General features: G+C 61.8%; 2 protein-coding genes across 2 annotated transcripts; one reads left to right on the top strand and one right to left on the bottom strand.

The window, feature by feature from the left end:
• Positions 1-3,554: 3,554 nt before the first annotated feature.
• On the top strand, positions 3,555-5,681 carry ZBTB39 (zinc finger and BTB domain containing 39; the record flags this gene model as incomplete). Its single annotated transcript, XM_080635434.1, has 1 exon — positions 3,555-5,681. The coding sequence occupies one exon, from the start codon at positions 3,555-3,557 to the stop codon at positions 5,679-5,681; it is 2,127 nt and encodes a 708-aa protein (XP_080491560.1).
• Positions 5,682-11,481: 5,800 nt separating this feature from the next.
• On the bottom strand, positions 11,482-12,580 carry ACKR5 (atypical chemokine receptor 5; the record flags this gene model as incomplete). The annotated part of the gene is made up of 1 exon (XM_080635359.1): positions 11,482-12,580. Exon 1 carries the CDS (start codon positions 12,574-12,576, stop codon positions 11,482-11,484), a length of 1,095 nt encoding a protein of 364 aa, XP_080491485.1. The 5' UTR covers positions 12,577-12,580.
• Between the last annotated feature and the right edge of the window lie 2,545 nt (positions 12,581-15,125).

Genomic DNA, 15,125 nt, shown 5'->3' with positions numbered 1-15,125 from the left:
GATGGGGCTCCCAGGAGGCTGAATCAACCCTAAGTGGGAGATCGAGGAGTCTGGAGGCTCTGTGTGTTATGGGAGCTTGGCTGCGAAGCCGCAGGCACCACCGTGTGCGTGCCCTCCCTGTGCATCCCCACACGTGCCGGCAGCCACATCGTGCTCGGGTGAGCGCGTCCCCCCGTGCCTGCGGCACAAGGAGGGGCCGGGGGCTGCGTGGGCCCGGTGCTGGCCCCTGCTGTGTCACAGCGTGACTCCGTGCGGGTACCGGGTGCTGCCGGTGACACCGTGTGGGCGAGGAGCCGCAGGCTGGGGGGTGCCACCCCCCTCCCGGCCCCCATTGGCAGCTCTCCTCTCGCCCACCCGTGACGTGCCATGGGCAGAGCCCCTCTATTTATCCCCGCACCGCAGCCCGCACCCCGGTTCTTCACCTCCCGACAGCCGCAAGCACCGAGGGTTGCTCAGCCCCCGGCTCCGCACCCAAGGGCTCAGCAGGTCTGTGCCCTGCGGCACCCGGCCCCGGGGGCTCCCCGGGGGTCCTGGGGGGCTGCTGCGCCCCATCCTCACCCCGCTGGGAGAGGGCGGAAGGGAGGAGGAGGATGGTGGTGAAGGCACTGGGGAGGAGATACAGGGTGAAGATGCTGCTTGAATTCGGCTTGGGGAGGGCTGGGTTGGCAAGGATGTGTGTGCCAGTGTGTGCCAATGTGTGTACCAGTATGTGTGCCAATGTGTGCCAGTGTGTGTGCCAATGTGTGTACCTATGTGTGCCAATGTGTGCCAGTGTGTGCCGATGTGTGTGCCAGTGTGTGTGCCAATGTGTGTACCTATGTGTGCCAATGTGTGCCAGTGTGTGCCGATGTGTGTGCCAATGTGTGTGCCAGTGCGTGCCAATGTGTGTGTCATTGTATGTGCCAATGTGTATACCAGTGCATGTCCGGTGTGTGCCAGGGGACACGCGTGTGCACTCATCCAGGTGAATGTGCAGGACCGAGCCCGAGCTGGTGTTTGCACGGTCCGGCTGCTGTGAGTGCACGAAGGGGGCACCACCGGCACGAGGGCGGGTACGGGACCCCCCCCGTGTCCCTCTGTGATGCACCCCCGTGAGGCGCTCCCGCACCCCTGAGAGGCAGCCCCGGGGCAGCGCCTCCCGAGGACGCGGTTCCCCCCCTCATTCCCAGCGCTTACCCCGGTCCCGGACTCACCCCGGTCCGCCCCGCAGAGGGGGCTCTGGCTCGAGGGGACCCCGGGCCCCTCCGCTCCGCCTCTGACCTCAACTCCCAGGCCCCCCTGGACGATGAGGACCCGCCCGGTGCTGACGGCGCTGCTCGTCCTGGCGCTGCCGCTTGCCCTCGCCCGCCGCCCCGCCGCCGCCGCCCCGCCGGGCCCCGCACAGGTAGCGCCGTCGGGGAATGAAGCCGCGAGGGGACCCCGCTTTCCCGCTTCCCCCCATTCTCTTCCCGCTCACCCGCTTCCCTTCCCGCAGGGGATGCCCGACCCGGAGCCGGTGCCCCGGAGAGCCCGCGGCAGCCCCGGGCCCGTCTACGCCGCCTTGCTGCAGCTGCTGCGGGAGGAGGACGCCGGTGAGCACCGGGGCTGGCCGGGGGGGGTCGGTCCCTCCGGTCTTCCCGGCCGCTCTCACCCGCTTCGGTCTCTTGCAGGTCCCCCCGCGCCCGCGGCTCTGCAGAAGCGTAAGTCCCGCCCGGTCCCGGTGCCGGTGGCGGCGCCGCAGCCGGGCCCCGCGGCGCTGAGGGCGGCTCTCTCCGCAGGGGACATGCACGACTTCTTCGTGGGGCTCATGGGGAAGCGGGCGGAGGAGCCCGGGCGGCCGGCGGGGGGGGACAGCGGCGGCCCGTGCCCACGGTGCTCTCCGGTGTGACCGCGGGCAGAGCCGAGGGGGGGGGGGCCTGGACGGGGCCGTGCCCTGTGTCCCGGTGCGGGCACCGGCACCGGCCGCGGGGGTGTCGCGGTGTCCCGGTCGCGCCGCCGCTGACGGAGCCGTCGAGGCCGCGCCCGCAGCGGGGCCGAGCCACGCACCCGTGTACGAACATACCCGGTGTACGGAGCCCGCGAACAAACACCCGTGCCCGTGCGGGGCGGTCTCTGTGTCTTGGCTGCGCCGCGCTGGGACCCACGGAGGTGGGGGGGGGGTGAACGAGCCCACGGGGATGAGGCTGCGGGACCCGTCCCTGACCCCCGGTAACCGGAGCGGTGCCCGCCCCGTCCCCGCGCAGCGTCCTCCAACCCGCATGGGAGCGCTGTGTCCCCGCCGCACGCAGGGCGGACGGAAGCGGCTCCGGCGGCGGCCCGGGGCGGGTCGGCGCCTTTGTGTGAGCCGAGCCGGGATGGTGCGGGGCAGCGGCCGGGTAAGGACCCTGCCGGCCCCCCCCCCAACCCCCGCGGGGCCCCGCGATGCCCCCCCCCTTCGGGCCTCCCGTTACCCCCCCCCGGGGTCCTTCTGCTCCCCCTCCCCATCCTCGTGGGTCGCCGCATCCCCGGGCTCCCCCGTTCCCCCCTCCCGCGGTCCCCGGTTCCCTCCGCGTTGCTCCCGTTCTCCCGGGATTATCCGGACACCCCCGCGGGCAGCGGAGCTTCTCTGCCCGCTCCCGGCCCCCCCCGTTCCCGTCTCCGTCCCGACCCGGGGATCCCCCCACGCTGCCCAAGTGCAGCGTTTCCTCTGCGGAGCCTTCCTCGGCCATCCTCATCCTCCTTTGCCTCCATCACTCGTGTTCCGGGGGGGGCCCGGCCCGGTCTCGGCTCCTCTTTGCCTCTTCCTGAGCGCAGGATAAAGCCCAGACCCCAAAGTCCCACCTCTGGGGTCGCCGGGAGGGAAAGGTGTGGGGTTGGGGATGGAGCTCCCTGGTGCTGCGTCCCCGTGTGGCCCGGGGCACGCCGAGAGTGGGATGGGGACAAAGGTGGAAGGAGGAGCTCAGGTGGGGATTGCCGGTGCCATGGGACAGGCAGCGTGGGAATGCTGCACAAAGTGCGCTGAGAGGGGGGCCACGCAGCAGAGAAATCGCAGGGGAGCCAGGGAAGCTGGTGTGGAGGGGAGCATTCCCACCTGGAACCCTGCTGCATGGGTACGGGAGTGATGTGGAGCAAAGGGATGAAGGGGCTGGAGCAGACCGGGAGTTGAAGCCAACCAGCGAGCAGAGCCTGACTGTGTTACCCTGGCTCGGGCAGAGGGGGAATGGATGTAACAGGCACCACTTGGGGCTGGGGTCCTCTGTCCATGCCCAGGTAGCAGTGGGAACCTGAGGCTGTTCCTGGCACAGTCAGTGGTGGTTTGCTTTGTCCCTTTGCTCCCAGAGCTGGCTTTTGAGGTCCCACGATGGGTTTTGGTCCATTTCCCTCTAAGCAGCTCCACTGCTGCTTCGGTTGCTCATTGGGAAGGTGGGAGATGTGAGGCATGACTGCAGTGATGTTCTTTGGTACCATTCCGCGTCTCCCTTTCTCTAGAGCCCCTCGCCCTGCCAGTCTCTGGATGCCAAGCACCTCCTGCTCACGCAGCTGCTGAATGCGTGAAGAAGAAGCTGACCCAGGAGAAGGACTCTTAAGCAGCTAAGATGGGCATGAGGATCAAGCTGCACAGCACCAATCACCCCAACAACCTGCTGAAGGAACTCAACAAGTGCAGGCTCTCCGAGACCATGTGCGACGTTACCATCCTGGTGGGCACCCGCTCCTTTGCTGCACATAAAGCTGTCCTGGCTTGCGCTGCAGGTTACTTCCAGAACCTCTTCCTGAACACGGGGCTGGATGCTGCCAGGACCTACGTGGTGGATTTCATCACGCCAGCCAACTTCGAGAAGATCCTCAGCTTCGTGTATACCTCCGAGCTCTTCACAGACCTCATCAATGTGGGTGTCATATACGAGGTGGCAGAGAGGCTGGGCATGGAGGACCTGCTGAAGGCTTGTCACTCCACCTTCCCCGACTTGGAGAGCTCAGCCATCACGAAGCAACCCTCCCTGTCCATGAGCGAAGGGCGGTCGGGGCCTCTGAGCAGCACCTCCTCGGAGCAGAGCCATTCCTTGGGTGACATCCGGAGCAGTGGCGAGCATTTTGGCCCGGAAAGGAATTACGTCTTGCACGGGGAAGTGGCCGGTGGCTACAAAGAGGATGAGAGGACAACGGTGAGCGAAAGCAGCCAGACTCTTCCCTTAATGCATCCGCAGCAGCCTCCCAAGACGGAACAGGAGTCGGATCAAGGGCAGTTTGCTCTTGCCACGAGCATGGTGACCCAGCCCATGAGCATCGTCGCTCAGAGCACCGCAAGCTCCTGCCAGCAGTATAAGGTCCAGAGCAACGGTGACTACAGCAAGGGCAGCTTCTTCCCTGCTGATCCTTCCCTGGACGTCTCCACGGGGAGCAATTCGTGTCCCAGCAACAGCGACCACTCCAAAGAGCAGGGCTTTGGGCAGATGGATGAGCTTCAACTGGAGGACCTGGCCGAGGACGAGCTGCATTTCGAAGATGCCAGTGAAGAGCTGGTGCCATCAGAAGAAGTCATTGAGCTGAGCGACGACAGCGAGGAGGAGCTGGCCTTTGAGAGCGACAGCAGGGACAGCAAGGCCATGCCCTGCCAAGTGTGCAAGAAGGTTCTGGAGCCCAACATCCAGCTCATCCGCCAGCACGCCCGAGACCACGTCGACCTCCTCACCGGCAACTGCAAGGTCTGCGAGACCCACTTCAAGGACCGCAACTCCCGGGTCACTCACGTCCTGTCCCACATCGGCATCTTCCTCTTCTCCTGCGACATGTGCGAGACCAAGTTCTTCACCCAGTGGCAGCTGAGCCTGCACCGCCGGGAGGGGGTCTTTGACAACAACCTCATCGTCCACCCCAGCGACCCGCTCCCCGTCAAGGGCCCCGTGGTCGGGGCCGGCCCGGGCTCGGAGCTCTCCTGTGCCGCCTGCGGGAAGCCTTTGGCCAAGGATTTCCACTCCGTCCGCAACCACATCCTGGAGCACGTGAACTTGAAAAGCCAAACGTGCGGCGTGTGCGACCAGAGGCACCTCAGCCTCTGCAGCCTCCTGTGGCACGGCCTGGCCCACTTGGGCATCTCGGTCTTCTCCTGCTCCGTCTGTGCCAGCAGCTTCGTGGACCGGCACCTCCTGGAGAAGCACTTGGTCGTTCACCAGGGCGCCGAGGAGGCTCTGCTGCGGTGTCACTTCTGCGGGCAGAGCTTCAAGCTGGAAGCGGCGTATCGCTACCACGTCAGCCAGCACAAGTGCGGGAGCAGCCTGGACCTGCGGCCGGCCTTCGGGGAGCGCCTCCAGCACCAGAGCCTGCAGAAGAGGAAGGTGCCGGAGGAGTTCCTGAGCGAGGAGCTGGCGCTGCCCAACCAGGCGGGCAACAGCAAATACAGCTGCAAGGTGTGCGGGAAGCGGTTCGCCCACACCAGCGAGTTCAACTACCACCGGCGCATCCACACCGGGGAGAAGCCCTACCAGTGCAAAGTGTGCCACAAGTTCTTCCGCGGCCGCTCCACCATCAAGTGCCACCTGCGGACGCACTCGGGGGCCCTCATGTACCGCTGCACGGTGTGCGGGCACTACAGCTCCACGCTCAACCTCATGAGCAAGCACATAGGGGTGCACAAAGGCAGCCTCCCCCCGGACTTCACCATCGAACAGACTTTCATGTACATCATCCATTCCAAAGAGGCGGAGAAGAGCGCCGATAGCTGAGGGGCTCAGGCAGGGCAGGGCCAGCGAAGGAGCCGTGGAGAAACTGGCGCTGAGTTTGTTCCGTGGTCAGGAGACGGCGTCCTCCTTCTTCTCCTTTTGGTTCTCTTGGTTTTTGGCCTTTTTAGAGAGCGGTGGCGTTGTCCGAGCGAGCAGCCCGGGAGCCGCATCCCTGGTCCGAGCAGTCCGTCGTGGTTCCTTACCTCTGGTCCCGGTAGAGGCCCTCCAGTTCTGTGTTTTTAGCGTTTCCTCACTAGGGTTTGGAATCTAGATGCTTTCCTTTGGAAACCTCGTAGCCCTCTTGGCTAGGCTTCACCCTCACTTCGAGCTCGTCCACAAACCGATGCTGCTAAGACTTTTCACACCTTGACCTCAGTAAGAGAGGGACAGAGCCAGAGCAGGATGGTGCTGGACTCCAAGAAGAGGAGAAGAAAGAAGCGGGAATAGACTCATGCTGGGCATCACTGGGGTTCTGCTGCTATGGCGAGGAGAGGGGCAAAGTCCAGGTCACAGCATCATGGAGGTCCCCGTGGTGGGGACCGGAGCAAGCGTGCGCGCACCAAGAGGAAGGATTCCTGGTGGGAAGCCACCGGGATGGTGACTGTGGCTCCAGGGCCATTCCCAGGACACCCCATCCCTGGAGGAGGAGCTGGAGGGGTGACTCCCCCCCTCTGAAGCCCTGGGTGGAAGGAAGGAGGCAGCAGCGGCAGAGGGATCCCTGCAGGGGAGGGAGCAGGCTGGGGCTGTGGGGTCGAGGTGTGACATCAAAGAACCATGGAATGCTTTGGGTTGGAAGGGACCTTAGAGCTCCTCCAGCTCCAAGCCCTGCCACGGGCAGGGACACCTTCCACTGGAGCAGCTTGCTCCAACCTGGCCTTGAGCACTGCCCGGGATGGGGCAGCCCCAGCTCCTCTGAGCACCCCATTCCAAGTGTCCCAGAGGGAAGAGCTTCCTCCTCGTCTCCAACCTGAACTTGGTCCCGGCTGACTTCTACCAACCTGCAGAAGGTGCTGATGTCCCCTCGGTCCCCTCAGCACCGCGCTGGCAGCACGGATCCCAGCGGACAAGGCTGGGATGAAGCTGTTGCCTTAACCCCCAGGCAGGTACCTTTGAGGACTTGGATCCCCACCGCATCCTGGCCGTGTCCCACGTTCCTGGTCCATCCGGGTGCGGAACCGGGCTCTCAGTTCCGCAGGCACCAGCTGGGGGCTGCAGCAGAGCAGCTCCAGGAGCAGCAGCCCCGACGTGACCCTGAGCCGGGTCCTCCCGCCAGGAAGGGCTGGGGCTGCCTTTTCCCTGTGTTATCCTGCTGTGGGCAGAGCTGGAGGGAAGCAAGGGTTTCCCATGCCGCAGCATGAGCTCCGCCTGCCCTTCGGTAACTCATTCTACCTCACAAACAGGAAGCACTCAGGGCTTTCAAGCCACAGCCAGAGCAAAACTGGCTCCCGTGCTCCTGCAAACGCTGTTCCAAACAAAACTGCTGATAGCAAAGCCTGGAAGCTCATCCCCCCCCCCTTTTCCCCCTTGGAAGGGACAAGGAATGGCACGAGCTGGGTGCGTGGTTAGAGCTTGGAATTGCCCCTCCCTGCTGTGGCCTTGGCCGAGTCCCTTCACCTCTTTGCCTCAGTTTCCTCATCTGTAAAATGAGGGTGGTGACACTCGTGGTCCCGACCTACCTCCAGGGAGCGTGGTGGAGGACGCTCCTACCCGCACGTAGTGAGCAAGTGATGCTGCTTGTCCTTGGCAAGCGGCAGCCTCCATCCTTCCCGTCCTTCCCATCCTTCCCTGTCCTGGACCGCTTTGCCCGGGTTGTTTTCCTGCCGTTACAGCCTTCCCCATGGAAAGCAAACTCGCCTTTAGCCCCATCCCTGCCTGTGAAACAAGCTCCGGAGCAATACAAGTAGTGGGAAGCAGGTGCTGGGGGCTCCTGGGCATTGCAGGGCACATCCCATGGGAGGCGTTCAAGAGAGAGTTGGAGGGTGCTGGGTTAGGGATGGATTTATCCTGCCCCCGGAGCCTGTGTCCGGAGGGGAGGCGCTGGAGCTGTTGCCAAACCCAGGGCTTTGGTTGCCAATGGCCGGCCTCGTGGTGCCGGGCTGCTGGCTGTGATGTCCCCATGGTCTGAGGAGGCATCTTGAGCTTTGTGCTGTGAAGATGGGGGGGTTTGAAGGCGTTTGGAGGCCATGGGGTGCTCTAGGAAGGGGTAGGAGCCGGTGGAGGCCCCTCTGAGGTGTCTTTCCTTGTCCTGGTGCAAACAGGAACGGATGCGACGTGCTCCGCTCTGCCGGTTGCTATGAAGGATGTGAGGGGGGGACCTTGGGGTCCCGGAAGCTGGGATGAGCTTTGGGATGGGTGAAGGCATCTCCTGGAGCTGACAAAGCTGTGAAGCAAAAGCCTTTTGTGCACATAAACCAAATAGAAGCTTTGGCACTGAACCGCTACGGGGCAGAGCAAGCCCAGCTCTGCAGGCAGGGGCAGGAGAGCAGGGGCTGGGTTTGGTGGTGGGGACAGGGAGAGCGCTCGGACCCCTCGCGCTTGTGTCTTAGATTCCTTCCTGTCCTCGAAGGAGCCATTCCCATGTGGAACATCCCAGGCTTCGGCGAGTCCCATCTACGGAGGGGATGTGGGGACGGATCTGGACCCCAAGGGGGTCCCCAGACCCAGCTCCAGGCTGGCAGCTCCGGTGTTCCTGCGGGATGACACTTACCTACCTCGCCTGGAGGTGCTTCGGGATCCCCAGGCTCCAAGAGGGAATTGCAGAGGGCGATGCTTGGCTGGGCAGAGAGCACCCAGGAAACCCCAGCACAAACCCCCCCCTCCAGAAGGCTTCGAGAGGGGTTTTCCTCTGGTTCCTCACCCACAATCCCATTGGATTCTCCCCTTTCCCGACAGATCCAGGTCTCCTCATGAAGCAGACGAAGGATAAGCGTGGCGTTGCTGTCTAACCTCTCTGTTAAGTGAATCGTAGGTACTGACCTCCTGATATTTAAGTGTTTCCTATCTATTTGCTGTAAAGTTTTGTATATTTTGTAAACTTGCCCCCCCCCGTTGATGTCTACACCGGTTCCCATCGGGTTCTTTTCTACTCCATCGCTCAGCACAAAGTGTGGTCTTTATTTAGAATAATAAAATGGAAAACGTTGACCTCTTGCTCCCGGCTTCTTCCAGGCAGCTCCATGGATGTCTCAGCGCATCCCCGGCTCCTCCGGAGCGCCGCTGCCGGTATCCTGCTCCCGTGCTGTGCTCGGCAGGATGCAGGGCACGGCTCCAGGGTCACAAGGAGAGCAGAGCCCGGCGTTCCCATGGCTGATTCCTCAGCAGGGTGGAAGCTGAAGCCTCCTTAAAGCCACGGAGGAGCCGCTCCGGGTTTGTGTTCCTTGATGAGCTCTTTCCATGCAGCCAATGGCGGGTGCCAGCAGGAGCTGGAGCGCGCCAGGCTCGGAGCTGTTGCCTGGCAAAGCAAACCCTGTTGGCATTTGAGAGCTGCTTCGGTTTATGGCAGCGCTGAGAAGTCCTGCTTGGGTCAGGGTGACCTCCTCAGGCAGAGCTGCTCCCATAGGAGCCAGGCTGAGGACAGTGGGGCTGGAGCAGAGCAGCTTCCAGTGGCTGAAGGGGGCTACAAGGATGCTGGGGAGGGACCTGCATCAGGGACTGGAGCGATGGGACAAGGGGTGATGGGTTCAGACTGGAACAGGGGAAGTTCAGGTTGGAGATAAGGAAGCTCTTCCCTGTGAGGGTGCTGGGGCACTGGGATGGGTTCAGTGGAGAAGGTTTGGATGCCCCATTGAACCTGCTGTAGTGGAAGGTGTCCCTGCCCATGGAACTGGATGAGCTTTAAGCTCCCTTCCAACCCAAACCGTTCCATGGGTCTATGATTCCCGGTGGGAGCCACGGAGGAGCTGGAGCAGCCCTGGGCTGCTGGTCCAGGGGTACCCTAAAGGAGCCAATGGCAGGATTACCCTAAGGGGTGGTGGAGGCTTTAATGGGAGATGGAGGGACCCAGCTAAAGGACTCGCTGGGCTTCAAGCCCAGATCCCTGTGTGGGGCTTTAGGAGGGTTTGTTTGAGGCCAGTCTGGCCCTGGGGTCTGTGAGCAAAGCTGCAGGTACATGAGGAGAGGGGTTTTCTTATCAAAAGAAGAAGTTTATTAGGTCAAACACCAGATTTTACAGGTTTAAACTGGAATACATTGTCCTGGTTATGTCACACAGCGAGTCTTCCATTGGGATTGGCGTTAGCAGAAGGGAAGGATCAGGATCAGAACTGGGGGTCGGGTCTGTGCGAAGCTGCTTCACATCCACTGGTGTTGGGGCTTTGCCTTGTGCCCAGGTGATGGGGATGAAGGAGCTGGCACAGTGCAGGACCCCAAGGCCAGGCTGTGAAACTGGGGGTAAGGAACATAAGGAAGAGGAACAGCGCGAGGTGCTTCCCTGAGCTGGACACTGGGATGTGAACAGGGACAAGGGGTGATGGGTTTAAACTGAAACAGGGAGGTTAGGTTGGAGATAAGGAGGAAGTTCTTCCCTGTGAGGGTGCTGAGGCGCTGGAATGGGTTGGATGGAGAAGTGGTGAATGCTCCATCCCTGGCAGTGTTCAAGGGACAGGGCTTGGAGCAACCTGATCTAACGTGAGGCATCCCTGCCCGTGGCAGGGGCTTGGAACTGGATGACCTTAAGCTCCTTTCCAACCCAAGCCACTCCATGACTCCATATCCAAGGGAGCCAGCTTCATCCCCAGCCGCAGCACATCCCTATGAGATGGGTTTGGCTTTTGCTCTCAGCCCAGCAGCGAGCGGAGCCCTGGGGCAGGCAGTGATTTACGCTGTCAACAGCAGAGCTGCTCCCGGTGATAACGGAGCACCCGCCGTAACCCCTGGCCATGGGCTTCTCCCGCATATCCCGGGATATCCTGCTCCCCACCCTGCACCCCCGCATCCTGTCCCGGGATTTGCTTACGCTTGGCTCGTTTAAAGGCGGCGTTTCTGGCGCAGCTCAAGGCCTTTGGGAGATTTATGGACCCGCTCCTTCACCTTCCCTGCCGAGGGCTTGACCCGCGGCACGTGACGGCGGAACCCGGACAATGATGAACTTTCTCCGGATGCTCCGGTTTCTTACACAGCCAAACCCCGCGTTCCGGCTCTCAGGAATGCTGCGTTCCCATGGGAGCACAGACTTGGGTCAGAAGGAGCCACCGGAGCCTGGTTAGATGCTTAGAAACACAACCGGTGGCCTTAAACCTGCCCAGGTTGGATGCAGAACACAGGGTGGGAACCCCCTCTCTGTGGCCGTGCCTGGTCAAACCCAGCTTCACCCAGCCCTGCTTTACTGCTGGGTTTGCCCTCAGCAAGCTGCTGATCCCGAATCCTTCCTGCCCTGCTTGAAGCTCAGCCCCGCCGGGTCGCGTTGCCTTTATCTCTGTACAATCAGGCTTTGAGGCCTTTGCTGGGCATTCCAAAGGGATGGATTCCTTCTGTCCTGCTGGGGTTGGCTTCACGGCGAAAGGGGCAGCATCCAGGGCTTGTGTGTGGGGAATGGTTGGACTTGATCTAAAGGTCTTTCCAAACCATTTGATGCTATGATTATGATTCCATGATTCCATGATTCCGTGATTATGACTCTGATTCCACGACGGTCAGGGGCTGCAGCAAGATGTCTGTATCCCCCAGTCCACATTTGGTACCCAGCCCTGCTCCATAGCACAGGAGGTGAGCAGCCAAGAAGTGTTGAAGAGCAAAGAGTCTCCTTATCACCAAGGGAAAACCAACCTTACCAGCCCCGGGGCTGAGCAGGAGAGCCCCATCCCCGTTAGTTGGGGGGGTTGTTGTCCTTCGCGATGACTATGGAGTGCTGCGTGCTGGAGGAGGAGTTGCCTGCGCCCTTGGGGTTGCCCTGCTCCTTTGGGATGTACTTGACGACGGCCGAGATGAGTTTGCTGCGGAAGTTCTTGCTGAGGAAGTTGTAGAGGATGGGGTTGACGACGCAATGGAGCAGCGTGAAGCAGTCGATGACGTCGTAGAAGAAGTAGAGGACATGGGCGAAGGTGCAGTGGAGGATGATGTGGTTGCCGTCGAGGGTGAGCAGCGTGAGCATGATGTGGAAGGGCAGCCAGCTGATGAGGAAGACGAGGATGTAGGCGTAGATGAGCAGGCAGTGCTTCCTGCTCTCCGGCTTGGTGCGCTTGATGAACCTGGCCGTCAGGACGTTGAAAACGGCGATGATGGGGAAGGGGATGAGGAACCCAATGGTGGTGGTGGCCAAGCTGACCGCCAGCGCCCACTCGTCGTAGGTCTCGAAGGGGGCCATGAAGATGCAGATGGGCTCCCCGGTATTGACCAGCTGCATGTGAGTGACCTCCAGCACCGGGATCACTGCTGCCAGGAGCCAAGCGCAGGCGCAGACGATGCGGCGAGCGCGGTGCTGGTGCTTGCGCCAGAAGAGGGAGGAGCTGGTCAGGGACACGTAGCGGTCCACGCTCAGGCAGGTGAGGAAGAAGATGCTGGCGTACATGTTGGCGAAGTAGAAGTAGTGCGTGAAGCGGCAGAGGAAGCTGCCCCAGAGCCAAGTGTAATCCAGCATCACCTCCAGCATCCAGATGGGCAGCGAGAGCAGCACTCCCAGGTCGGCAATGGCCATGTTGAGGATGTAGAGGTTGACCAAGCTCTTGTTGCCCCGTGTCTGCCAGTTGACCCAGATGACGAGGAGGTTCTCCACCAGGCCCACCACAAAGATGACGAGGTAGAGGATGAAGAGGATCACGCGCTTGACGTTCTCATCCAGGCTGAACTCGCAGAAGCTGTAGGTGTAGTTGAGGAGGTGGAACAGCTCGGACCAGTTGTGGTAGTCCCTGTACTCATTCAGGAGCGTGTGGGTCTCAGTGGGGGCAGTGGTCACCTCGGCCATCCTGCTAGCTGCAAGGCAAGGGGAAGCTCAGCCCCAGCTGTGATGGGGACAATGGAGCAGAGGGGTGAAGGATGGTGGCAGCCCCCAACAGCCCTGAAGCTCTGCAGCATCAATCACTGCAGAAGCAGAGCTGACAACCCAGGACAGCAGCTCTCCCCCAAGCCCTGGTGTGTGGATGCTCCTATTGGGATCCACTGGGACTTCCAAGTAGGTGACAAACCCATAAGCTGAAGGGAAATGCAGTTAACCCGAGCATCCTTTAATTGCCTCAAGCTGCATCCGTGCAGCGAAGACGCCGCAGACCCCATCCAGCCTCACAAACCCAACCGTTCCCCTGGGAAAGCAGGAGCGTGCCGAGCTTGGAAGCAGGAATCCCCCACTCCTCATCAACCCTCCATCACCCACCCAAGCCCCAAACCACAGAGATGGGCTCTGGAGCCCCCCATTCCCATTGCTCCCCACCTTGCGGCAGGTCCTGACAGAGGTGCTGGCGCAGTCGGATGCTGCTGGATGTGGATGCGGCTCAGGGATCCTCTCTGCTCCGCTACTCGGGCGCCTCTGGGGCAGCGGAGCCGCGGCGCGGAGCTCGGGGTGGGCTTTTTGGCTGCTTCCCAGCAGGAAATGACCCTCGTGGTCCGACATCCTGCGGCAGCTCAGCGCCCGTGACACTTGACTCGATTCCCAGCGCCGGCGCCCCGCTCCCGTTTGATCTCACTGCTGGGAACGGCGTCCATGTGGAAGCTGCAGGTGCCTGGGGATGGAGCCCCAACAGCTCCCCTCCATCATCGCTCCGCTCCCAGGGGATGGATCCTGCCCTGCTCCCGCTGTGGATAGGAGGGGAAACGCATCCCTTGGGATGGAGCCGGCTCCTCCCGCAGCTCGGGGAGCCCCAAGGGTGGGTTAAGGCATCAGCATCCCTCATGCTCCCACGGTGCTGGGGCGAACCCAAGGTTCTTATGGGGGGGGGGGAAAGGGCTGGAAGCGGAACCTCGGGTAGCAGATGCCAGTGGCCGTAGGAGCGCCCGTGCGCTGAGCCCCGAGGCAGTGATTGATGCCTGCTTGATGGCAGGGGAAGGGAGGGGGCTTGAGCCGTGCCCCGGCGCTGGGGAGGGGGCCGATGGCCGCGAACTGAGCGCCGAGCCGCGGGCTGGGTGGAACAATGGCAGGAAATGGCCCTGCGGAGCGCGGGCGAGGTTTGTGCTGGGCAAGCGGCTCGGAAGGAAGCGCCAGGGCACTGATAACGTCGGGGCTCATAACGGCAGCGCGGAGCCGCTGAGCCCGCAGGCAGGTACCCGGCCCCGGCCCCGGGCTCAGCCAGAAGCCCTGTGCTCACCCGGAGCGCTCTGGCTCAACGGGGAGCGTTTCAGCTCGATAAGGGAGCGTTTTGGCTCAATGAGGAGCATTTCAGCTCAACAGGGAGCATTTTGGCTCAATGGGGAGCATTTCAGCTCAATAGGGAGAGTTTTGGCTCATTGGGGAGCATTTTGGCTCAACAGGGAGCGTTTTGGCTCCATGAGGAGCGTTTCGGCTCAATGGGGAGCGTTTCAGCTTAGTAGAGAATGTTTCAGCCCAATAGGGAGCGATATGGCTCAATGGGAAGCATTTAAGGTCATCGGGGACTGCAGGGGAGGTCTCTTTGTTTTCCTAAGCCCTGCGGGGTGCTCAGGGAAGCTTTCTTGCCTGGGTATTGCAGCTTGCACAAGGGCCCTGTGTGTTATCCAGCTGCAGCACCCAAAGGGGTGGCTTGGTTTTACATGAGCTCCGCACGTGTGGGAGTGAGGGAGCTGCTGACCCTGCTCCAGCCTCAGGGACCTAATCCCCAGCTCTGATCACTGCTCAGCCCTTAATGATGGGTATGGAGGATGCAGGAGGCACCATGGGCAGCAGGAGGGCCCTGAGGGTGAGCAGGGGCTGGAGCAGCTCCCATAGGAGCCAGGCTGAGGACATTGGGGCTGGAGCAGAGAAGCTGCCTGGAGAGCTCAGAGCAGCTTCCAGTGGCTGAAGGGGGCTACAAGGATGCTGGAGAGGGACCTGCATCAGGGAGCGATGGGACAAGGGGTGATGGGTTCAGACTGGAACAGGGGAAGCTCAGGTTGGAGATAAGGAAGCTCTTCCCTGTGAGGGTGCTGGGGCACTGGGATGGGTTGAATGGAGAAGGTGTGGATGCTCCATCCCTGGCAGTGTTCAAGGCCAGGTTGGGGCAACCTGCTCCAGTGGAAGGTGTCCCTGCCCATGGAACTGGATGAGCTTTAAGCTCCTTTCCAACCCAAACCATTCCATGACCTTGTACCTGGCCCGGGAGCACCCATCACCCTAAGAGCTCATACCCTGTGGGGTGAGGAGGAGCTTTTGATCCCGTCTCCATGCTCAAGGCTTTCTCACACCCATCCCTCTGATTGCACAACCCTTGCTCCATTGTCCAAGCTGCAGGTGACTGTGTTGATGTTGCACAAGTGCCCGCCTTGGCTCTGCACAGGGAAGGGTGTAACTGGGTGCCACGTGTGGGGTGGGGAACGTGGGGCAGAGGCACCCGGCATGCACAGGGGAGC

Source organism: Psittacula echo (assembly GCF_963264785.1).
Source record: "Psittacula echo genome assembly, chromosome: 27".
NCBI lineage: Eukaryota > Metazoa > Chordata > Aves > Psittaciformes > Psittacidae > Psittacula > Psittacula echo.
The sequence above is the reverse complement of the archived record's forward strand: the minus strand, read 5'-3'. Positions and strand labels throughout refer to the sequence as shown.